Source organism: Mobula birostris, chromosome 20 (assembly GCF_030028105.1).
Source record: "Mobula birostris isolate sMobBir1 chromosome 20, sMobBir1.hap1, whole genome shotgun sequence".
NCBI classification, from domain to species: Eukaryota; Metazoa; Chordata; class Chondrichthyes; order Myliobatiformes; family Myliobatidae; genus Mobula; species Mobula birostris.
The window spans coordinates 43,951,487-43,976,491 of record NC_092389.1 but is presented as its reverse complement, the minus strand read 5'-3'; the positions used below and the strand labels follow the sequence as shown (position 1 = coordinate 43,976,491).

General features: G+C 43.2%; 1 protein-coding gene across 5 annotated transcripts in view; it reads left to right on the top strand.

Moving 5' to 3' along the window:
* zbtb44 (zinc finger and BTB domain containing 44) overlaps positions 1-25,005 on the top strand; it is a 124,571-nt gene that overhangs the window by 14,422 nt on the left and 85,144 nt on the right. For 3 of the 5 annotated variants that reach the window (XM_072238540.1, XM_072238539.1, XM_072238538.1), the window contains exon 5: positions 9,820-10,120. The exons of the other annotated variants lie outside the window; for them this stretch is intronic. In XM_072238540.1, coding sequence (XP_072094641.1) covers positions 9,820-10,120 — 301 coding nt within the window. The remainder of the gene's footprint in view (positions 1-9,819; positions 10,121-25,005) is intronic. 5 annotated transcript variants of the gene reach the window in all.

Here is a 25,005-nt window from a genome sequence, read left to right as displayed (position 1 = left end):
GTAGGGTTCAATTAACAGTTTCCAGTTTAAGCTCTGGCACCAGGCAGAAAACTTTTTTTCAAATGTCAGTGGGCAGGTCGATGTTGCTAAAGACAGAGCAGATTACTGGTCTGCTCAAGTGTGGTTTAACACCAAAGCTAACTGGTAAATGTTAACTACGAGGTGTTAGGTGAATCAATAGTTATCAGTGCTGACTGTTCTAAAGTCGGAAAGTTAATGATCAAGAGTAATAAGGAGTATAGAATTGTATACTTGCATCCAATATTAAAATGTGAAAATCATCATAATTCCCGGGTAAAAGCCCAATTTAATAATAAATGATTCCCTAATCTATTAAAAGATTTTGTATTTCTTGTGGGTCCTAGTGCATTGTTTCCGAAAAGTTAATTTTCAGGTTGAGTCGGTGGTAAGGAAGGCCAATACAATGTTGGCATTCGTTTTGCGAGGTCTAGTATATAAATACAGAATTTAATGCTGGGGCATTTGTCAGATCACGTTCGTAGTATTGTGAGCAGTTTTGGGCCCCATATCTAAGGCAATAGACAATAGGTGCAAGAGTAGGCCATTCAGCCCTTCGAGCCAGCACCGCCATTCACTGTGATCATGGCTGATCATCCACAATCAGTACCCCGTTCCTGCCTTCTCCCCATATCCCTTGACTCTGTTATCGTTAAGAGCGCTATCTAACTCTTTCTTGAAAGAATCCAGAGAATTGGCCTTCACTGCCTTCTGAGGCAGAGCATTCCACAGAACCACAACCCTCTGTGTGAAAAAGTTTTTTCTCAACTCCATTCTAAGTTGTCTACCCCTTATTCTTAAACTGTGGCCTCTGGTTCTGGACTCCCCCAACATTGGAAACATGTTTCCTGCCTCGAGTGTGTCCAATCCCTTAATAATCTTATATGTTTCAAATCAGATCCCCTCTCATCCTTCTAAATTCCAGTGTATACAAGCCCAGTCGCTCCAATCTTTCAACATATGACAGTCCCGCCATCCTGGGAATTAACCTTGTGAACCTACGCTGCACTCCCTCAATAGCTAGAATGTCCTTCCTCAAACTTGGAGACCAAAACTGTACACAATACTCCAGGTGTGGTCTCACCAGGGTCCTGTCCAACTGCAGAAGGACCTCTTTGCTCCTATACTCAACTCCCCTTGTTATGAAGGCCAACATGCCATTAGCTTTCTTCATTGCCTGCTGTACCTGCATGCTTACTTTCAGTGACTGATGAACAAGGACACCTAGATCTCGTTGTACTTCCTCTTTTCCTAACTTGACACCATTCAGATAGTAATCTGCCTTCCTGTTCTTGCCACCAAAGTGGAGAACCTCACATTTATCCACAATAAACTGCATCTGCCCACTCACCCAGCCTGTCCAAGTCACCCTGCATTCTCATAACATCTTCCTCACATTTCACACTGCCACCCAGCTTTGTATCATCGGCAAATTTGCTAATGTCACTTTTAATCCCTTCATCTAAATCATTAATGTATATTGTAAATAGCTGCGGTCCCAGCACCGAGCCTTGCGGTACCCCACTAGTCACTGCCTGCCATTCTGAAAAGGACCCATTAATCCCTACTGTGTTTCCTGTCTGCCAACCAATTTTCTATCCATGTCAGTACCCTACCCCCAATACCATTTGCTCTAATTTTGCCCACTGACCTCCTATGTGGGACCTTACCAAAGGCTTAGAAAGAATGTGCTGGCATTGGAGGCATCCAGAGCTAGTTTATGAGTATGATCCCAGGAATGAAAAAGGTTAGCGTATGAGGAGTGTTTGATGGTTCTGGACAGGTACTAGCTGATTTTCTTGTTCAAAAATACATGGAATTTTTTTACAATTCACTATCAAATATTTAATGTAATTTTGTCAACTATTTCTAATTTTGATGCTGTGGTTGCTGTAAATCGAGAAATATGCCTTGATTATCTGGTAATGTAGCCAAAAATCTGGCTGTTAATAAATTATTTTTGTTGTGGTCTGCTTCCAAATCTAACACGTGTTGAATTTTGGTTGTAATCCTTTTCTTGGAAATGGGTTACATAAAGAAAAATAAAAGGGATTCAACTTTGGTTATTGAAATGATAAATGCACTTTAGTAAAGATTTTATTTTGTGAATTGTTCCAGCCGATTCAGAATAAATCTATATCTCAATTAGTAAACTGGGTGAAGAAACATGGCAGCGAGACTCTTGAATTGCTGCCAGGAGTTTGATTAATGTTTAAGGATAGGAAAAGCTGGTAACTAAAAGGTGTACAAATTTGGATTCTTAAAATGATTAATCCTGAACGATAACAGCTATAATTCTTGTTCGAGTTGATTGTTGCCCTAGAAATTCATTTGTATGCAGCATGTTTTTTTTGTGTGAGTGAGGAGGTTGAAATTTGGAATAAAATAGCTTACAAATGTAAGTGACCATTCCAAGTCCGAAGTTCTACTGTGGCTCCCAGATTATATAAATTCAATTCAGCAACACGCACAAACTGCTGGAGGAACTCGGGCAACATTTATGGAAATAGTCATAGTCATACTTTATTGATCCCGGGGGAAATTGGTTTTTGTTACAGTTGCACCATAAATAATAAATAGTAATAGAACCATAAATAGTTAAATAGTAATATGTAAATTATGCCAGTAAATTATGAATAAGTCCAGGACCAGCCTATTGGCTTAGGGTGTCTGACCCTCCAAGGGAGGAGTTGTAAAGTTTGATGGCCACAGGCAGGAATGACTTCCTATGACGCTCTGTGCTGCATCTTGAAGGAATGAGTCTCTGGCTGAATGTACTCTTGTGCCCACCCAGTACATTATGTGGTGGATGGGAGACATTGTCCAAGATGGCATGCAACTTAGACAGCATCCTCTTTTCAGACACCACCGTGAGAGAGTCCAGTTCCATCCCCACAACATCACTGGCCTTACGGATGCGTTTGTTGATTCTGTTGGTGTCTGCTACGCTCAGCCTGCTACCCCAGCACACAACAGCAAACATGATCGCACTGGCCACCACAAACTCGTAGAACATCCTCAGCATCGTCCAGCAGATGTTAAAGGACCTCAGTCTCTTCAGGAAATAGAGACGGCTCTGACCCTTCTTGTAGACAGCCTCAGTGTTCTTTGACCAGTCCAGTTTATTGTCAATTCGTATCCCCAGGTATTTGTAATCCTCCACCATGTCCACACTGACCTCCTGGATGAAAACAGGGGTCACTGGTACCTTAGCTCTCCTCAGGTCTGCCACCAGCTCCTTAGTCTTTTTCACATTAAGCTGCAGATAATTCTGCTCACACCATGTGACAAAGTTTCCTACCATAGCCGTGTACTCAGCCTCATCTCCCTTGCTGATACATCCAACTATGGCAGAGTCATCTGAAAACTTCTGAAGATGACAAGACTCTGTGCAGTAGTTGAAGTTTGAGGTGTAAATGGTGAAGAGAAAGGGAGACTAGACAGTCCCCTGTGGAGCCCCAGTGTTGCTGATCACTCTGTCGGACACACAGTGTTGCAAGCACACATACTGTGGTCTGCCAGTCAGGTAATCAAGAATCCATGATACCAGGGAAGCATCCACTTGCATCGCTGTCAGCTTCTCCTCCAGCAGAGCAGGGCGGATGGTGTTGAACGCACTGGAGAAGTCAAAAAACATGACCCTCACAGTGCTCGCTGGTTTGTCCAGGTGGGCGTAGACACGGTTCAGCAGGTAGACGATGGCATCCTCAACTCCTAGTCGGGGCTGGTAGGCGAACTGGAGGAGATCTAAGTGTGGCCTGACCATAGGCCGGAGCAGCTCCAGAACAAGTCTCTCCAGGGTCTTCACAATGTGGGAGGTCAATGCCACCGGTCTGTAGTCATTGAGGCCGCTGGGGCGCAGCGTCTTTGGCACAGGGCGAGGCAGGATGTCTTCCACAGTACAGGAACCCTCCGGAGCCTCAGGCTCATGTTGAATACATGGCGAAGTACTCCACATAGCTGAGGGGCACAGGCTTTAAGCACCCTGGTACTGACACCATCCGGTCCTGCAGCGTTGTTTGGGTTGAGACGTTTCAGCTGTCTTCTCACCTGTTCAGCTGTGAAGCCCACCGTGGTGGTTTCGTGTGGGGAAGGGGTATAGTCATGAGAGCAGGGTAGGGGACTGTGAGGAGGGGTAGGAGGGGAGAGTGGAATATGTGTTGGTTGGGGGCCGACAGCAGATGGCTGATGCGGGGGATGGGCAGGGACCACAATGTCAGACCTGTTATAGAACAGATTAAGTTCATTGGCCCTGTCCACACTGCCCTCAGCTCCTCTGTTGCTAGTTTGCCGGAACCCAGTGATGGTCCTCATACCCTTCCAGACCTCTCTCATGTTGTTCTGCTGCAGTTTCCACTCAAGCTTCCTCCTGTACCTGTCTTTTGCCTCCCTGATCCTGGCTTTCAGGTCCCTCTGTATTGCCCTCAGCTCCTCACTATTTCCATCTCTAAATGCCCTCTTTTTAGCCTTCAGGATGTCCTTAATGTCCTTTGTCACCCATGGCTTGTTATTTGAATAACAAAGGACAGTTCTTGTCGGAACATTGCAGTCCACACAGAAGTTGATGTAATCAGTGATGCACAATGTGAGCCCATCAATATCCTCTCCATGTGGCTCACAGAGTGCCTGCCAGTCTGTCACCTCAAAACAACCCTGGAGCACCTCATAAGCCTCCTCCGACCATTTCCTCACTGTCCTCGAGGTTGCAGGTTTACTCTTCACCAGAGGCACGTAGCAGGGTTTTAGATGCACCAGGTTGTGATCTGACCTTCCCAGTGGGGGGAGGGGAGAGGAGCTGTATGCATCCTTAACGTTAGCGTACATCAAATCCAGAGTCCTCTCCCCTCTGGTTGTACAGCTCACATACTGCGTGAAGTTGGACAGTGTTCTAGCCATGATAACCTGGTTGAAGTCACCCGAGATGGTAATGAGGGCACTCGGGTGCTGGGTTTGTAATCTGGCTATGACGGTGTAAATGATGTTACACGCCGACGTTGGGTTGGCAGAGGGAGGGATGTACATAACAACCACAATTGCATGCGAGATTTCCCTTGGCAAATACTATGGCTGGAGTCCAACAGCAAAAAGTTCAATATCCGGGCTACAAACACGTTCCTTGATTGTAATACGCCCAGGATTGCACCATCTGTTATTTACCAGAACCGCCAGCCCCCCTCCTTTATGCTTACCGCTCTCAGTGCAATTCCGGTCAGCTCGAACAGTCTGGAAGCCCTCTACGGAAACGCTTTGATCGGGTATGTCCTCGTGCAGCCACAGCTCAGTGAAGCACATGACACTGCTCTCCCGAAATGTTCTCTGACTCCTGACAAGTGCCATCAGTTCGTCCATTTTATTCCCCAGCGATCTCACATTTCCCATGATGAGAGAGGGAAAACACGGCCTATAACTTCTCTTCTCCATAAGCCTCTGTTGTCTCGACCCGGTCCTCTTCCCTCGCCTTTTTGATCCCCCTCTGCATCCTCTGTGTTTTCTTCCAGATTTCAGCTGGGGTGTCCGCTGCTCTGTTCGCTAAGCCGGCAAGCATGAGTGCAATCAATTGATCCCTGGAATAAACAATGCGGCCATCCTGCTGCCACGCTAATGAGACGTGTCCGAATGTAACTAATTCCAGCGCTAAAAAAAATGTAAAACTCTCTCCATCAGCATGTTAGGGTGCAGCTTCAACGTGTTACCGTGAGAAAAAAAAAATACAACAAATAACTAAGTTAAAAAGTTTAAAAGTAAGACACTACGGAGCAACTGTAACAGGCTGCATGCACGACCGGCGCATGCGCACAATCCATGAAAAGAGTACAGCTGGCATTTTCAGCCGCGACCCTTCATCAGGACTGGAAAAACATGATGAGCCAGAGGCAAGAAAGTGGGGGAGAGTAAGAAGAACCACAAGGTGATAGGTGCGTGAAATGGTAAAGATGCGGTTGAGGGCAGCGTTGATGGTGGAGGAAGGGAAGCCCTTTTCTTTGAAGGAGTATATACAGTGGTATGCAAAAGTTTGGGCACCCCTGATCAAAATTTCTGTTACTGTGAATAGCTAAGCGAGTAAAAGATTAACTGATTTCCAAAAAGCATAAAGTTAAAGATGACACATTCCTTTAATATTTTAAGCAAGATTACTTTTTTATTTCCATATTTTACAGTTTCAAAATAACAAAAAAGGAAAAGGGCCCAAAGCAACAGTTTGGGCACCCTGCAAGGCAGTACTTAGTAACACCCCCTTTGGCAAGTATCACAGCTTGTGAACGCTTTCTGTAGCCAGCTAAGAGTCTTTCAATTGTTTGGGGGATTTTCTCCCATTCTTCCTTGCAAAAGGCTTCTAGTTCTGTGAGATTCTTGGGCCGTCTTGCATGCACTGCTCTTTTGAGGTCTATCCACAGATTCTCGATGATGTTTAGGTCAGGGGACTGTGAGGGTCATGGCAAAACCTTCAGCTTGCGCCTCTTGAGGTAGTCCATTGCGGATTTTGAGGTGTGCTTAGGATCATTATCCTGTTGTAGAAGCCATCCTCTACTCATCTTTGGCTGTTTTACAGACGGTGTGATGTTTGCTTCCAAAATTTGCTGGTATTTAATTGAATTCATTCTTCTCTCTACCAGTAAATGTTCCCTGTGCCACTGGCTGCAACACAAGCCCAAAGCATGATTGATCCACTCCCGTGCTTAACAGTTGGAGAGGTGTTCTTTTCATGAAATTCTGCACCCTTTTTTCTCCAAACATACCTTTGCTCATTGCGGCCAAAAACTTCTATTCAAAAGGTTCAAAGGAACATCCAAACAAGCCTGATGCATTTTGGAAACAAATCCTGTGGACTGATGAAGTTAAAATAGAACAGGAAACAGTTACTGGTAGAGGGAAGAATTAATTCAATTAAATACCAGCAAATTCTGGAAGCAAACATCACACTGTCTGCAAAAAAAAAAGCTGAAGATGAATAGAGGATGGCTTCTACAACAGGATAATGATCCTAAACACACCTCAAAATCCGCAATGGACTACCTCAAGAGGCGCAAACTGAAGGTTTTGCCATGACCCTCACAGTCCCCTGACCTAAACATCATCGAGAATCTGTGGATAGACCTCAAAAGACCAGTGCATGCAAGACGGCCCAAGAATCTCACAGAACTAGAAGCCTTTTGCAAGAAAGAATAGGCAGCGATCCCCCAAACAAGAATTGAAAGACTCTTAGCTGGCTACAAAAAGCGTTTACAAGCTATGATACTTGCCAAAGGGGGTGTTACTAAATACTGCCATGCAGGGTGCCCAAACTTTTACTTCGGACCCTTTTCCTTTTTTGTTATTTTGAAACTGTAAAAGATGGAATTAAAAAAAGTTTTCTTGCTCAAAATAGTAAAGAAATGTGTCATCTTTAACTTTATGCCTTCTGGAAATCAGTTCATCTTTTACTCGCTTAGCTATTCACAGTAACAGAAATTTTGACCAGGGTGCCCAAACTTTTGCATACCACTGTATCCTCAGTTCTGGAATGAAAAGCCTCATCCTGAGAGCAGGTGCAACGGAGATGGAGGAATTGAGAGAAGAGGATGGTGTTTTTACAAGTATCAGGGTGGGAAGAGGTGTACTCCAAGTAGCTGTGAGAATCAGTGGGTTTATAATAGACATCAGTAGATTAGCTGTCTCCAGAGATCGAGAAAGGGAGAGAAGTGTCAGAAATGGATCAGGTAAATTTGAGGGCAGAGTGGAAGTTGGAGGTAAAGCTGATGAAGTTGATGAGCTCCGTGTGAGTGCAGGCAGGAGCACCAATGCAGTCATCGATGTCGCTTAGGAAAAGTTGGGGAGGATACCAGCATAGACTTGGAACGTAGACTGTTCCTCAAAGCTGACAAACAGGCAGGCATAGTTGGGACCCATGCGAGGCCCATGCTACCCCTTTAGTGTGAAGGAAATGGGAGGAGCTGAAGGAGAATTTACCTAGAGTGAGGGCAAGTTCCGCCAGATGGAGGAGAGTGGTGGTAGAGGGGAACTGGTTAGGTCTGGTGTCCAGAAAGAAACGGAGAGCTTTGCGGACTTCCTGGTGGGGAATGGAAACCCGTGTGTCACAAGGAGAACATACAAATTCCTTACATACCCGGGTTGCTGGTATTGTAAAGCGTTATGCTAACCACTATGCTACTATGCTGCTAGTCTCAGTAATGGTGACGGTAAAGATCACTGGATTGTGATAGCAATCCAATGACTATCAGAGGAGGAACTTTGATAATTTTGCTTGATCTGGTCAAGGTATGACTCCAAGCTCAGCAAAGTTCTTGATATTTAAATACCCTCTGAAATAGATAATTTATGCAGTTTGAGGGCAATTGGAAATGGCCAGTAAATGCTGACTAATAAATAATTAGGGCTGGAAGACTGGTTCTTGGATAGCAATAGCATTGTTGAAGCTTCCAACAAGAATGAAAATCAGATCATGGTGGCAGCAGTCAGAGTTTCCAGCCCAGCATACAAAGCGGTGTGTGACTCCTGCCTTTGTGCAGTGCTACCTGTGATACCCGGCATTAGATGCTCTCATATAGTCCCCTGGCATGGAACTTGTTGGGAAAGATGGACAAACTTACATGCAAGTTGGATCTGGAACCTTCCCTCCCTATTTCCTATCTATTAATTCTCTTCCACATCCTACGCAGGTCGGACAATATCCCAAATATTATGCAAGCTCTTCAGCTTTCATCTATTGCCTGCCCCATTAGAGTCTTCTCACGAGGTACAGTACACTAACAGCATTGAAACAAACTGACCTCCGTGGTACCTTTGTAGTGCACCTTTTCTTGCGCTCTACAGTTTTATTGTGATTATTGTGTACATTTACCCCAATTTACAGGCAAGCTTTAGTGCTTGCCTTATTTAAAGGGATCACAATTTATTTACAGGTTTGCTTTTAAGTTATTTGGAACCAAACTTTCTGTTGAAAACTACAATTGCCAGCTTTGAAAAAAAAGATTGTATATTCCTTGCTACCTATAGTAGTGTTCATCATATAGATTGAATATACCACAGTTTATAAATTTCACAATTTACATTATTTGTATATTAACTAGTATTTAGTTATAGAGCAACGCACATGAAATGCTGGAGGAACTTAGCAGGTCAGGCATGATCTATAGAGAAGAATAAAAATTCGGCATTATGGTCTGAGACCCTTCATCAGGTCAGGAAAGGAAGGGAGAAGAATCCACCCATCTGATCTCACCTATCACTTTCTAGCTTGGCTCCCTGTCCCTTCCAGTTACAACTGCCTATCATGTCCTTTTAGGGCCTCTCCTCTTTCTCTCATGGTCCATACTCCTGTCAGATTCTTTCTTCATCCCTTTACCCTTTATACCTATCACCTCCCAGCTTATTACTTTATTCCTCCTTCCTCCTCCCCCCCCCCCACCTGGAGTCACCTCCCAGCTTATTACTTTATTCCTCCTTCCTCCCCCCCCACCTGGTTTCACCTATCACCTTCAAACTTATCCTTCTACCCCCTTCCCTCACCACCTTATTTTGGCTTCTTCCCCCTTCCCTTCCAGTCATGATGAAGGGTCCCTGCCCAAAACGGTGACTTTTTATTCTTTCCACAGATGCTGCCTGACTTGCTGAGTTCTTCTGGCATTTTGTGTGTGTTGCTCAGGATTTCCAGCATCTGCAAAATCTCTCATATTTTATGATTTAGTTAAAATTTTTGTTATTCTTGCTCTGATCTTGCTAGGAACTGAAAGAATGAAATACAGCTTCATCTTTTTTGAATAACTTGGATATTGCTTTGGAACATTAATGGTTTTTCTTTAGGTATAAAACCCTTTCAGTGCGACAGATGTGGGAAAAAGTTCACAAGAGCATACTCCTTAAAGATGCATCGTCTGAAGCATGAAGGCAAGCGATGTTTCCGATGCCAGATTTGCAGTGCAACGTTTACTTCCTTTGGGGAATATAAACACCATATGCGCGTTTCAAGACACATTATCCGAAAGCCAAGGATCTATGAGTGCAAAACATGCGGAGCCATGTTTACTAATTCTGGAAACCTAATTGTGCACCTGAGGAGCCTGAACCATGAAGCATCTGAATTAGCTTCCTATTTCCAGAGCAGGTATGGCCCAACAGTTAAATGTTTCTTTTTTTTAATTAAAAAATGCTACATCCCTTTGCTTGAATAGATTAACCTACACTTGTTTAACAGGTGAAAGTTGGTGATGATTAAAAGTTTGAGATTATGAATTTGTTCCGTAGGATTGACAGAAAATAAGAGGATCCAAAATTATGTTCTAGTGATAAATCTAGTGAGAAATTGAAATAAAGTTCCATAAAGTTTAGTTAGAGTTGGAAGTTGTTACTTCGAGGTTTTGAAGTGAATGGCTTTAATGTTAGGTAAGGTGGAAAGCAATGCTGCAGGAATTTGAATGAGTTTCATGTGGTGCTTAAACATCAGCATGATGACTACATGGAATGGTCAGTTTCTGTGCTGTACATCTCCATCGTATTACATTGTGCATCTCTGAGGATGGTAGGTAAGCCAGAGTTTTATTTAGGTTTCTTTAGCAATTCCTAAGTGCTTAATTATTGAAATAATTTCACATTTATCCTATTTGCGAAGCATGTTTATTGAAAATCATTCTCTATTTAAGATCTTCTGACTTTAGAAGTAGGCTTTACATAAGTTTGAACTAATGATTATTTTATCCTTAGCAGCCAATATAATTATAAATTCGATTTGCATTTTCCATATCTGAAAGCACTTCAAGGATTAAGATCCCCAAGTATCTTTTTATGTTAAGAGTGTGTTTAATGTTACTGGATTGTTCTCTCCCTTTAAATGATTTTTAATATCTTGCCCCAGATTTTAAAAAATTGAGGAGTTAAAAATATGTGGCAAGAATTGAACAGAATACTCAACTACTGTGACTATAGCATCATAAAATTCCAGTATTAGTCATATTTGGAGCTGGGCATGACCAGCGAGGCTGGGAATAATTTTCCTTGAGAAGGTGATGATGATAGTGATGGTAATCTAGACAACTTCAGAGAGCTTCCAATAGTCCACCATATGATTGGGTCAGGAGTTGCACAGAGGCCAGAAAGGGAAAGAATGGCAGATTTCTTCCCTGGAGGATGTTAGTGGACCAGATAGGTTCTTATGGTGATCCATAATTTTGCATGACCGTCATTACAAGGACTATTTCATGATATTTAATTATTTACCAATTTTAAATTCTACATCTGCTGAGGGGCAGTTTGAAATCTTGTGTCTGGATTACCAATCTAGTAACCTAATCATTGACCTCCCACCATTCCAAATCTATCCTACTGAGCATTCAAAGCATTGATTTCATTAAAATTTGGCTAATTTTGAATCCATTTAATCAGTTTATTAACAATTCTTTTTTTTCTTGTGCCCTTCAATCTACATTTAACCAAAGTAAATTTCAGTTACATGTTTTCCCCCCCCATCTGAAGGTAGAGCGTTCCTATGAAACGGTTCGTAAGCCGGAATTTCGTAGAGCGAAGAAGCAATTACATAGAAACATAGAAAATAGGTGCAGGAGTAGGCCATTCAGCCCTTCGAGCCTGCACCGTCATTTATTATGATCATGGCTGATCATCCAACTCAGAACCCCGCCCCAGCTTTCCCTCCATACCCCCTGATCCCCGTAGCCACAAGGGCCATATCTAACTCCCTCTTAAATATAGCCAAAGTACTGGCCTCAACTGCTTCCTGTGGCAGAGAATTCCACAGATTCACCACTCTCTGAGTGAAGAAGTTTTTCCTAATCTCGGTCCTTAAAGGCTTCCCCTTTATCCTCAAACTGTGACCCCTCGTTCTGGACTTCCCCAACATCGGGAACAATCTTCCTGCATCTAGCCTGTCCAATCCCTTTAGGATTTTATACGTTTCAATCAGATCCCCCCTCAATCTTCTAAATTCCAACGAGTACAAGCCCAGTTCATCCAGTCTTTCTTCATATGAAAGTCCTGCCATCCCAGGAATCAATCTGGTGAACCTTCTTTGTACTCCCTCTATGGCAAGGATGTCTTTCCTCAGATTAGGGGACCAAAACTGCACACAATACTCCAGGTGTGGTCTCACCAAGGCCTTGTACAACTGCAGTAGTACCTCCCTGCTCCTGTACTCAAATTCTCTCGCTATAAATGCCAGCATACCATTCGCCTTTTTCACCGCCTGCTGTACCTGCATGCCCACTTTCAATGACTGGTGTATAATGACACCCAGGTCTCGTTGCACCTCCCCTTTTCCTAATCGGCCACCATTCAGTTAATAATCTGTTTTCCTATTTTTGCTACCAAAGTGGATAACTTCACATTTATCCACATTAAATTGCATCTGCCATGAATTTGCCCACTCACCCAACCTATCCAAGTCACCCTGCATCCTCTTAGCATTCTCCTCACAGCTAACACTGCCACCCAGCTTCGTGTCATCCGCAAACTTGGAGATGCTGCATTTAATATATTAATATATATTGTAAACAACTGGGGTCCCAGCACTGAGCCTTGCGGTATCCTACTAGTCACCGCCTGCCATTCTGAAAAGGTCCCGTTTATTCCCACTCTTTGCTTCCTGTCTGCTAACCAATTCTCCATCCACATCAATACCTTACCCCCAATACCATGTGCTTTAAGTTTGCACACTAATCTCCTGTGTGGGACCTTGTCAAAAGCCTTTTGAAAATCCAAATATACCACATCCACTGGCTCTCCCCTATCCACTCTACTAGTTACATCCTCAAAAAATTCTATGAGATTTGTCAGACGTGATTTTCCGTTCACAAATCCATGCTGACTTTGTCCGATGATTTCACCGCTTTCCAAATGTGCTGTTATCACATCTTTGATAACTGACTCCAGCAGTTTCCCCACCACCGACGTTAGGCTAACCGGTCTATAATTCCCCGGTTTCTCTCTCCCTCCTTTTTTAAAAAGTGGGGTTACATTCGCCACCCTCCAATCCTCAGGAACTAGTCCAGAATCTAACGAGTTTTGAAAAATTATCACTAATGCATCCACTATTTCTTGGGCTACTTTCTTAAGCACTCTAGGATGCAGACCATCTGGCCCTGGGGATTTATCTGCCTTCAATCCCTTCAATTTACCTAACACCACTTCCCTACTAACAAGTATTTCGCTCAGTTCCTCCATCTCACTGGACCCTCTGTCCCCTACTATTTCTGGAAGATTATTTATGTCCTCCTTAGTGAAGACAGAACCAAAGTAATTATTCAATTGGTCTGCCATGTCCTTGCTCCCCATAATCAATTCACCTGTTTCTGTCTGTAGGGGACCTACATTTGTCTTTACCAGTCTTTTCCTTTTTACATATCTATAAAAGCTTTTCCAGTCAGTTTTTATGTTCCCTGCCAGTTTTCTCTCATAATCTTTTTTCCCCTTCCTAATTAAGCCCTTTGTCCTCCTCTGCTGAACTCTGAATTTCTCCCAGTCCTCAGGTGAGCCACTTTCTCTGGCTAATTTGTATGCTTCTTCTTTGGAATTGATACTATCCCTAATTTCTCTTGTCAGCCACGGGTGCACTACCTTCCTTGATTTATTCTTTTGCCAAACTGGGATGAACAATTGTTGTAGTTCATCCATGCAACCTTTAAATGCTTGCCATTGCATATCCACCGTCAATCATTTAAGTGTCATTTGCCAGTCTATCTTAGCTAATTCACGTCTCATACCTTCAAAGTTACCCCTCTTTAAGTTCAGAACCTTTGTTTCTGAATTAACTATGTCACTCTCCATCTTAATGAAGAATTCCACCATATTATGGTCACTCTTACCCAAAGGGCCTCTCACGACAAGATTGCTAATTAACCCTTCCTCATTGCTCAAAACCCAGTCCAGAATAGCCTGCTCTCAAGTTGGTTCTTCGACATGTTGGTTCAGAAAACCATCCCGCATATATTCCAAGAAATCCTCTTCCTCAGCACCTTTACCAATTTGGTTCACCCAATCTACATGTAGATTGAAGTCACCCATTATAACTGCTGTTCCTTTATTGCACACATTTCTAATTTCCTGTTTAATACCATCTCCGACCTCACTACTACTGTTAGGTGGCCTGTACACAACTCCCACCAGCGTCTTCTGCCCCTTAGTGTTACGCAGCTCTACCCATATCGATTCCACATCTTCCCGGCTTATGTCCTTCCTTTCTATTGCGTTAGTCTCTTCTTTAACCAGCAACGCCACCCCACCTCCCCTTCCTTCATGTCTGTCCCTCCTGAATATTGAATATCCCTGAACGTTGAGCTCCCATCCTTGGTCACCCTGGAGCCATGTCTCTGTGATCCCAACTAAATCATTACCATTTATTTATATGGGGAAAAATTTGTGAGTGTTCACCGACCCAAAAATAACCTACCAAATCATGCCAAATAACACATAAAACCTAGAATAACAGTAACGTATAGTAAAAGCAGGAATGATATGATGAATACACAGCCTATATAAAGTAGAAATACTTTTCCACAATCATTGCCTGCACTGTCCACTGTAGCGAAAATCTCACGCAAGTGCTGTTGGCAAAAACACTCTCTCCAGTAACCTTTAAGCTATGAAGCTGCCAAATCATACCAAATAACGCATAAAAATGCACAGCCGATATGAAGTAGAAATAATGTATGTACAGTGTAGTATCACTTATGTGAACTGGGAAGATAGCGCAGAGCACACTGATGATGGTGTGTTAGGCTGAATCGTCAGAGGTTGGGGTGGTGCAGTGGCCCTACCCTCTGGGCAGCGATCCGATACCGATCCACGAAGAATGCAGGGCTACAGCGGTAGCCGGGAAGCACCCAGCACATCTTTAAGAAAAAAGCCGAAATAAATATGCTAATTAATTAGGTGCCACCCGGCACATAATTGTCACCCCAGATCAGAGGCGATTGCCTCCCAGCTACCACTGCATTCTCTGCGAATCAGTATCTGTCCGCGGCCTGGGGCTTGGGTGGTGGGACACTGGGGTGTCATCTCATCGTCGTCTGTTTCCATTAGGGCAAGCAGCTCATCTTCTTCTATGTCTGCCTGCCTCGATGTCGAAGGTCGAGGTTCCTTCTCTGCTGTGGCTGATGTGGAAGGCTTGCTTGACTGCTGAGCCTCGTGCATTTTTCTATCATACAGTTCTTTGTAAGCACTCAAACAATCCTGCAAATATGCCCTAAACCTACGTACCCTTTCAAAATTAAAGCCGTACTTTATCATTGCAGCGAAAATCTCACACAGTTGCTTCACGTTCAGTTCCTGGACAACTTCGCTTTTGCTACTGCATTCGGTTTCGATTGTTATCCTTTCCTCTTACAATTGCATCTGCTCTTCATCTATCTTGGTCATGGGATGCCAAAACCTTTTCAACATCATCTTTGTCCACTTCCACAAGCCAAACTCACTTTGTCCTTATTTCGTTCACTACGATCAAAACGCTTACTCATGCCTAGTTTTATGCTAAGTGTAACACCCTTACGAGCTCTTTTAGGCTTTTCCGATACCTTAGAACTCATCTTGCAAATGGCTGCTCACAGGCACGTATTTAAGCGATGCCGGGGAGAATGCCGTTCCGAATCCGGGGGAGTGCGGCTGCTCGGGGCGTGCACTGCCTTTTTATCGCGTGCTGCCTTTTTCTGCATGCTGCTTTTTTTCGTAACAGTGAAAACACCTGTTAGCGAAAACAGGGAACTAATGTAGGTCTTTCGTAACAGTGAGGTTTCGTAAAGCAAACGTTCGAAAAGCGGGGAACACCTGTACCATCTGAGAACCTTCTGTTCAAGTTCACTGACTTTTCTTAATTCAAGTCATTAGTTAAAGTTATTCGTGTTCCACCAGTAATCCCTGTGACAATTCAATTATGTGACATATTGGCCATGTTATCCTAACCTTTAGAGCAGCGATCAGGAGGAATTTCTTCAGGCAGAGGGTGGTGAATCTGAAATTCATTGCCACAGACACTAAATCATTGGGTGTATTTCTAAGCAATGATCAGTAAGGGCATCAAAGGGTATGAAGAGAAGGCAGGAAAATGGGGTTGAGAGAGATATGGTCGAACGCCGAGAAGACTTGATGGGCTGAATTAATGCCCAGGTTTGCCTTCATTCCACATTGTTTTGATTTTAACTAGAAGGTCTTGATTTTGTAGTAATTACCAGTGGTTCCACGTGCATGTGTATTGGCAGATGCTTTCTGATAGATGACTAAATGTCAGTTTGCTCCACTGCTGAACTCAATTTTGAGTAGAACAGTAGAACCTTACCATATTGAGTGCAAGATTTGCAATCCTGTTGGTTTCTATAAGGATTATAAAGTTAAGGAGAAGGCATTTTTAAGTTGTTACTTTAGTTAAAATTCCCTATTTTTTTAATTGAAGTTACTCAATGTCAAACATTTAAAGAAGTACAAATGAATCCCCAGATTTTACAACAGATAGCTGGAAATGGTGCTTTGTTGTCAAAGCTTTCAGGAGCATTGGTGATATTGCTTCTCCAGTGCAATGATGAGAGTCCCTGCTATCATCGAACACACAACATAGAACATGACAGCACAGTACCGGCTCTTTGGCCCACGATGTTGTGCCAACCCTTTTACCGACTCTAAGACCAATCTAACCCTTACCTCCCAGGTAGCCCTAGGCACGAATGTGATGCTGAGGCTTTACAAGGCATTGGTCAAACCACACTTGCAGTATTGTGAGCAGTTTTGGGCCCCTTATCTAAGAAAAGGTGTGCTGGCGTTGGAGATGCTCCAGAGAAGGTTCATGAGAATCATTCTGGGAATCAAAGGGTTAATGTATGAGGGGTGTCAGATGGCTCTGGGCCTGTATTTGCTAGATTTTCTTAATGGGGAGAGGGTAAAGAATCTCACTGAAACCTATCAAAGATTGAAAAGCCTAGACAGAGTGGATGTAGAAAGGATGTTTCCTATAGTGGGTGAGTCCAGGACCAGAGAGCACAGCCTTAGAGTAGAGGGACTTCCATTTAGAATAGAGATGAGGAGGAATTTCTTTAGCCAAAAGGTGGTGAATCTGTGGGATTCATTGCCACAGAAGGCTGTAGAGGCCAAGTCATGAGTATATTTAAAGCAGAGGCCTATAGATTCTTGATTAGGAAGCGTATCAAAGATTATGGGGAGAAGGCAGGAGAATGGGGATGTGGGGGATAATAAATCAGCCATGATGGAAAAGTGGAATATACTTGATGGGAGTGGCCTGATTCTGCTCCTATGTCTTACTTTAACCTTTAGACACGGTGCTGTAGTCCACTAGTCTTTGATGAACAAGATGTAACACTGAGGTTTACTAAGGTGTGAGGAGACGTAGTCAGTGATTGTAGATTTGGCTGTATTTTGTGTGGAACCTCTTTAATAGCTTTGATCAATTGCCTGTTATCCAAGTTTTTCTTAACTGAATAGGAAGCATGTCACTGATGGTGACCCAGGTGCAGATTTTGACAAGGCATAAAATTGGTTCTCATCCCAGAAAACTATTTTTTTTTTATCAATCAGTGATTTAATGAGGATTTTTTTATGGTGTAAACTGGGAGCAGGAGTGAGTGCCATTGCTATTACCAAGGAACAAGTACTAGGCAAATTCAAAGGTTTTAATGTGGATAAGTCACCTGGACCAGATGGACTACATCCCAGAGTCCTGAGAGGTTGCTGAAGAGATGACAGATGCATTGGTCATGATCCTTCAAGAATCACTTGATACTAGCATGGTCCTGGAGGACTGGAAGTTTGCAAATGTCACTTCACCTTTTAAGAAGGGAGGAAGGCAAAAGAAAGGAAATTATAGACCAGTTAGTCTAACCTCTGGTTGGGAAAGTGTTGGAGCCTATTATTAAGGATAAGGTTTAAGGGTACTTGGAGACTCATTATAAAATAAGTCAGTCAGCATGGTTTCTGTAAAGGGAAGTCTTGCCTGACAAATCTGTTAGTGCTTTGAGGAAGTAACAAGCAGAGTGGAGAAAGGAGAGGCAGTGGATGTCATTTACTTGGATTTTCAGAAGGCATTTGAGGAGGTGCCACACACGAGGCTGCTAAACAAGATAACATCCTATGGCATACAGGAAAGATACTGGCATGGAAAGAGGAAAGGCTGACAGCCAGGAGGCAGTGAATCGGAATAAAGGGGGCCTTTTCTGGTTGGCTGCCAGTGACCAGTTGTGTTCCTCAGGGGTCAGTATTGGGACTGCTACTTTTAACATTGTTTATCAATGATTTGGATAATGGAATTACAAACAAGAGAAAATCTGCAGATGCTGGAAATCTGAGCAACACAGACAAAATAATGGATGATGGAATTAATGGCTTTGTGGCAAAGTTTGCAGATGATACGAAGATAGGTGGAGTGATAGATAGTGCTGAGGAAGCAATGCAATTGCAACAGGACGTAGACAAATTAGAAGAATGGGGGGAAAAAACTGGCAGATGGAAAACAGTGTTGGGAACTGTATGATAATACATTTTGGTAAAAGGAACCATAGTGCAGATTATTATCTAAATGGGGAGAAGGTATAGAGGGACTTGGGAGTCCTTGTGCAAGACTCCCAGAAGGATAATTTACAGGTTGAATCTGTGGTAAAGAAGTTAACTGCAATGATGGCATTTATTTCAAAGGGAATAGAATACAACAGCAAGGAGATAATGCTGAGGCTTTATAAACCACTAGTCAGGCCGCACTTCAGTATTGTCAACATTTTTGGCCCTATATCTCAGAAAGGGTGTGTTGTCATTGGAGAGGGTTCAGGGGAGTTTCACAAGGATGATTCCAGGAATGAAGGGGTTAGGGGTTGACATATGAGGAGCATTTGGCATCTCATTGGAATTTAGAAAAATTCGGGGCAGGGGAGTGATGGTAGAAACCTACCGAATGTTGAAAACACTACTTAAGGTGGATGTGGGGAGGATGTTTCCTTTGGTGGGGGTAGCCATAACTAAAGGGCACAGCCTTAAAATTGAGGGGCGACCTTTTAGAACAGAGGTAAGGAGGAATTTTTTTAGCCAGAGAATAGTGAATCTGTGGAATGCTCTGCCACAGATTGCAGTGGAGGCCAAGTCTGTGGGTGGAAGTTGATCATTTTCTGATCGGTCAGGGCATCAAAGAATATGACAAGAAAGCAGGTATATCGAGTTGAGTGGGATCCAGGATCAGCCATGATGGAATGGTGTAGCAGACTCGATGGGCTGAATGGCCAAATTCTGCTCCTATGTCTTAATGGTCTTGTAATACGATGGATTCTGGTTAAGTGGGACACATACGAGATCAGTATGTCTTGGCCCAATTAACCAAAGTTTCATAGAAATAGTTAAAAAGGTATTTTTAAAAAAAAGAAAACATCTTCCATTTGTTACATAACCGGCACCAATGAGTATCAATGGAGGCGGGTTATATAAAAACAACCAAACATTTATTAAACACGTATAAACGATAAGGAAAAAAACACAAAGGAAAACTTTAACCGGAGGTTAACAGGTACGCAGCCGTTCACCAACTCCACTCGGCTCTGGTTCTTAAAGCGTTAAATGCGAAAACAGTTCTTAAAGCGATACAGTCAGATATAGTTCTTAAAGCGATAACTTCGAAAGTCCAACAATTTTACACATTCAATTGGGAGAGACTTCTCTGGAGAAAGATTTCTTCACCGACGCACCTTTACTGCCGGTTCTGTCCACAGGATTCCCGATGCCGAAAATAAACAGTTTAAATCAACTGACCTTAAATTCCTTTAGAGAGAGAACACCTTTTTGCATGAACTCATTGCCCTATTGCAAGATTCTCTCCAACGAAGACTCAGTAAGGTCGATTCTTTATTAAACTGCCAACCGATGCAGACTTCTCTCGCTCCTTCACTTCGATGAATTCTTCACTCTCCCTTCAAAACTGTCGGAATTGAGTAAATTGGCACTTCCCGGCCACAAATTTCCAGTTCAATAATACAAATCTTGTAAGAGAACGCACCTTCAGTTTTAAAAATGAAACTGCGTCACAAAAACAAACACGCAACAGAAACGGAGGCACAACACGTTCTACCTGGAAATCTACAAACTCAAAAAAACTAACTGCGTCACCTGGGTCGACCCTTATATAGTCATGGGGCACATGTCATCACGTGACTTCATATCGGCGGGAAAATCACATCAGGTGACCTCCAAAAGACCATGACATCATTCTCACAAAAAAATCTCCTTGAGCATGTATCACATTTAACTGAGTAACAAATTATGTATTTAAATGAAATACAGATCAAACTAGAACACTGCCAAATCTACTACAATATTATAGAACTGTATTAGTTCCTAATAGCTATCAACAGAAGAATTCATCCAGTGTAAACACAAAACACAAAATACTCTGCCAATGCTGGGGTCAAAGCAGCACACGCAAAACGCTGGAGGAACTCAGCAGGTCGGGCAGCATCCGTGGAAACGAACAGTCAACGTTTTGGGCGGAGTCCACAGATATACAAATATTAGGAGAGAAGTAAGAAGGAATAAAAAGTAAGTTACCACAAGCAGTCTAACAGGAGGAGGTCATCACTTCCCCGGCTATAGGTTGACTCATTATAGAGCCTAATAGCTGAGGGTAAGAATGACCTCATATAGCGCTCTTCGGAGCAGTGCAGTTGTCTTTGTCTATTTCTGAAAGTGCTCCTCTGTTCAGCCAAGGTGACATGCAGAGGGTGAGAAACATTTTCTAGAAATGCCACATTTTGTGCAGGGTCCTTTGTTCTACCACAGCCTCCAGTGTGTCCAGTTTGACACCTATTCGCAAAGATGATTGTACTGGCAACAACAGATTGGTAGAACATGTGAAGGAGAGGCCTGCATGCTCCAAAGGACCTCAATCGTCTCAGGAAGTAGAGGCGACTCTGACCCTCCTTGTGCTCAGCCTTTGGTGCTGCAGGTGTCATCCAGGTACACCCCCAGATACTTGTAGGTCCTCACCATCAATGAATAAAATCAGCGCGGACACCTGGTGCAGATAACGGACTGCCTTCATACAATGCTTTTGAGATTGAATCCTCCAAATCTTCATTTTCATTGTAACATTCAAAATGATTGTCACCTTCAAATCCTTCATAGTTCCTAACTTGTTAAAATAATGCAATCATTTCATTTTCACTTTTGGCTGTTTTTTTTTCTGGCATCTCCAAGCCTGAATGCTTGAAACCTCAGCGTCTAACTGCTTGTTTCTGCCAACTATTAATAACAAAAATCACTTTTTTTTAAAGACAAACACACGCAAATAATGCTATTTAAAAACTGTTCGTTCTAAGCTCTGTGTAGTGTCTTAACAGTCACACAAGTACATGTCTGGCACTCGTTAGAAACTTTGGCAACCATTTCCTGTTCCAAATAGGCGGCATAGTGTCCCACTGTGTACATACATCTATTGATGCTTCTGGACACATCTTCAGTGATGTTCCTGGAATCATCGGGTGTTTCGGGTCTTTCAACATCATACAACCTCCTCCAGGTGACTCAGCCGGGGCTGATCAGACCCCAGCTTGTGTCCAGATGGCTATCTACTTATGACTCCATGGCTCCCCTGTTTTGAGCCACAGCCATCTTGAGGCCCTCTCTGCCGCATCGGTGGTACTGTGGATGGCTCTCCTCTTCCTCTCTCCCTCGATGCCCAAAATGCTGAAGGCTCTAACTAAAGAACGGGCTACGAATCCCCTACAACCAACCTCCACTGGGAGACACCTCGCTCTCCATCCAGCCTGCTGTCAGTTGCTGAGCAGTCCTGCGTACTTGGAGAGCTTCCTTTCAAAGGCCTCCTCCAAGCTATCTTCCCATGGGACTGTCAGCTCCAGCAGCACCACTTGCTTCGTCGACTCAGACACTAGGACAATGTCTGGTCGCAGGGTGGTGGCTGCGATATGGTTGAGGAACTTCAGCTGCCCTTCGAGGTCCACCAACAGCTGCCAGTCCCTTACAGAGGTCAGAATGCCTGCAGATGTTCTTTTGGCAGGTATTGGCTGCTCCCCAGCTCTGAAATAAATAAATGGTAATTGCTTCTTCACTTTACGACATTCCGGCTTACGAACCGTTTCATAGGAATGCTCTACCTTCGGATGTGGGGGGGACTTGTATGTGGGAAAAATTTTTTGAGCATTCGCAGACCCAAAAAATGACCTACCAAATCATGCCAAATAACACACAAAACCTAAAATAACAGTAACATATAGTAAAAGCAGGAATGATATGATAAATACACAGCCTATATAAAGTAGAAATACTTCTCTACAATCATTGCCGCACTGTTCTCTGTAATGAAAATCTCATGCAAGCGCTCTCGGCAGAAACACTCTCTCCAGTAACCCTTAAGCTATGAAGCTGCCAAATCATACCAAATAACACGTAAAAATACACAGCCGATATAAAGTATAAATAACGTATGTACAGTGTAGTATCACTTACGGGAATTGGGAAGACAGCGCCGAGCACACGGTTGGTGGTGTGTTAGGCTGAGTCGTCGGAGGTTGGGGTGGTGCAGTGGTCCCCAACCTCCAGGCCGTGGACCGATACCGATCCGCGAAGCATGCAGGGGTGCAGCGGTAGCCGGGACGCACCCAACACATCTTTAAGAAAAAAGCCAAAATAAACATTCTAATTAATTAGGTGCAGCCCGGCACGTAAAAGTCAGCCCAGATCAGAGGCGACGCAATCGCCTCTGATCGGGCCGATATTTACGTACCGGGCGGCACCTAATTACAAACCCCATTTCCAGAAAAGTTGGGATATTTTCCAAAATGTAATAAAAACAAAAATCTGTGATATGTTAATTCACGTGAACCTTTATTTAACTGACAAAAGTACAAAGAAAAGATTTTCAATAGTTTTACTGACCAACTTAATTGTATTTTGTAAACATACACAAATTTAGAATTTGATGGCTGCAACACACTCAACAAAAGTTGGGACGGAGTTAAAATAAGATTGAAAAGTGCACAGAATATTCAAGTAACACCGGTTTGGTTACTCCACATTAAGCAGGCTAATTGGTAGCAGGTGAGGTATCATGACTGGGTATAAAAGTAGTGTCCATCAGAGGCTCAGTCTTTGCAAGCAAGGATGGGTCGTGGCTCACCCCTTTGTGACAAAATTCGTAAGAGAATTGTTAGTTCAAAAGGAACATTTCTCAACACAAGATTGCAGAGAATTTAGGTCTTTCAACATCTACAGTACATAATATTGTGAAAAGATTCAGAATTCAGAGACATCTCAGTGCGTATAGGGCAAGGTTGGAAACCACTATTGAATGCGCGTGATCTTCGCGCCCTCAGGCGGCACTGCCTAAGAAACCGTCATGCTGCTGTGACAATTATAGCCACCTGGGCTTGGGAGTACTTCGGAAAACCATTGTCACTCAACACAGTCCGTGACTGCATCCACAAATGCAACTTGAAACTGTATTACGCAAGGAGGAAGCCATACATCAACTCTATGCAGAAACGCCGGCGAGTTCCCTGGGCCCGAGCTCGTCTCAGATGGACCGAAAGACTGTGGAACCGTGTGCTGTGGTCAGATGAGTCCACATTTCAGCTAGTTTTCGGAAAAACTGGGCGTCAAGTTCTCTGTGCCTAAGATGAAAACTACCATCCAGATTGTTATCAGCGAAAGGTGCAAAAGCCAGCATCTGTGATGGTATGGGGGTGCATCAGTGCCCACGGCATGGGTGAGTTGCATGTATGTGAAGGTACCATTGACTCTGAGGCGTATATTAGGATTTTAGAGAGACATATGTTGCAATCAAGGCGACGCCTCTTCATGGGACGTCCATGCTTATTTCAGCAGGACAATGCCAGACCACATTCTGCACGGGCTACAACAGCGTGGCTTTGTAGACACAGAGCACGTGTGCTTGACTGGCCTGCTGCCAGTCCAGACCTATCTCCTATTGAAAATGTATGGCGCATCATGAAGAGGAGAATCAGACAACGGAGACCACGGACTGTTGAGCAGCTGAAGTCTTATATCAAGCAAGAATGGACAAAATTTCCAATTGCAAATCTACTACAATTAGTATCCTCAGCTCCAAAACGATTAAAAAGTGTTATTAAAAGGAAAGGTGATGTAACACAATGGTAAACATGCCTCTGCCCCAACTTTTGTTGAGTGTGTTGCAGCCATCAAATTCTAAATTTGTGTATGTTTACAAAATACAACTAAGTTGGTCAGTAAAACTATTGAAAATCTTTTCTTTGTACTTTTGTCAGTTAAATAAAGGTTCACGTGAATTAACATATCACAGATTTTTGTTTTTATTGCATTTTGGAAAATATCCCAACTTTTCTGGAAATGGGGTTTGTAATTAGCTTGTTTATTTCGGCTTTTTTCTTAAAGATGTGCTAGGTGTGTCCCGGCTACTGCTGCAGTCTCTGCAGCAATGTATCGGTCCGCGGCCCGGAGATTGGGACCACTGGGGTGGTGGGACACTGAGGTGTCATCTGATGGTTGTCTGTTTCCATCAGGGCAAGCAGGTCATCTTCTTCTATGTCTGTCTGCCTCGATGTCGAAGGTCGAGGTTCGTCGTCTGCTGTGGCTGATGTGGAAGGCTTGAGAAACGACAGTATGCTTGACTGCTTAGCCTCATGCATATTTCTATCACACAGTTCTTTGTAAGCACTCAAACCATCCTGCAAATATGCCTTAAACCTACGTACTCTTTCAAAATTAAAGTCTTTCTTTTCTGCAATCATTGCAACGAAAATCTCACGCAATTGTTTCACAATCAGTTCCTGGACGACTTCACTTTCGGTCCGTTGGCTACTGCATTCGGTTTCGATTGTTATCCTTTCCTCTTCCGTTTGCATCAGCTCTTCATCTATCAGTTCTTGGTCATGGGATCCCAAAACCTCTTCAACATCATCTTCGTCAACTTCCACAAGCCAAACTCACTTTGTCCTTACTTCGTTCACCACGATCGAAACGCTTAATTATGTCTAGTTTTATGCTCAGTGTAAC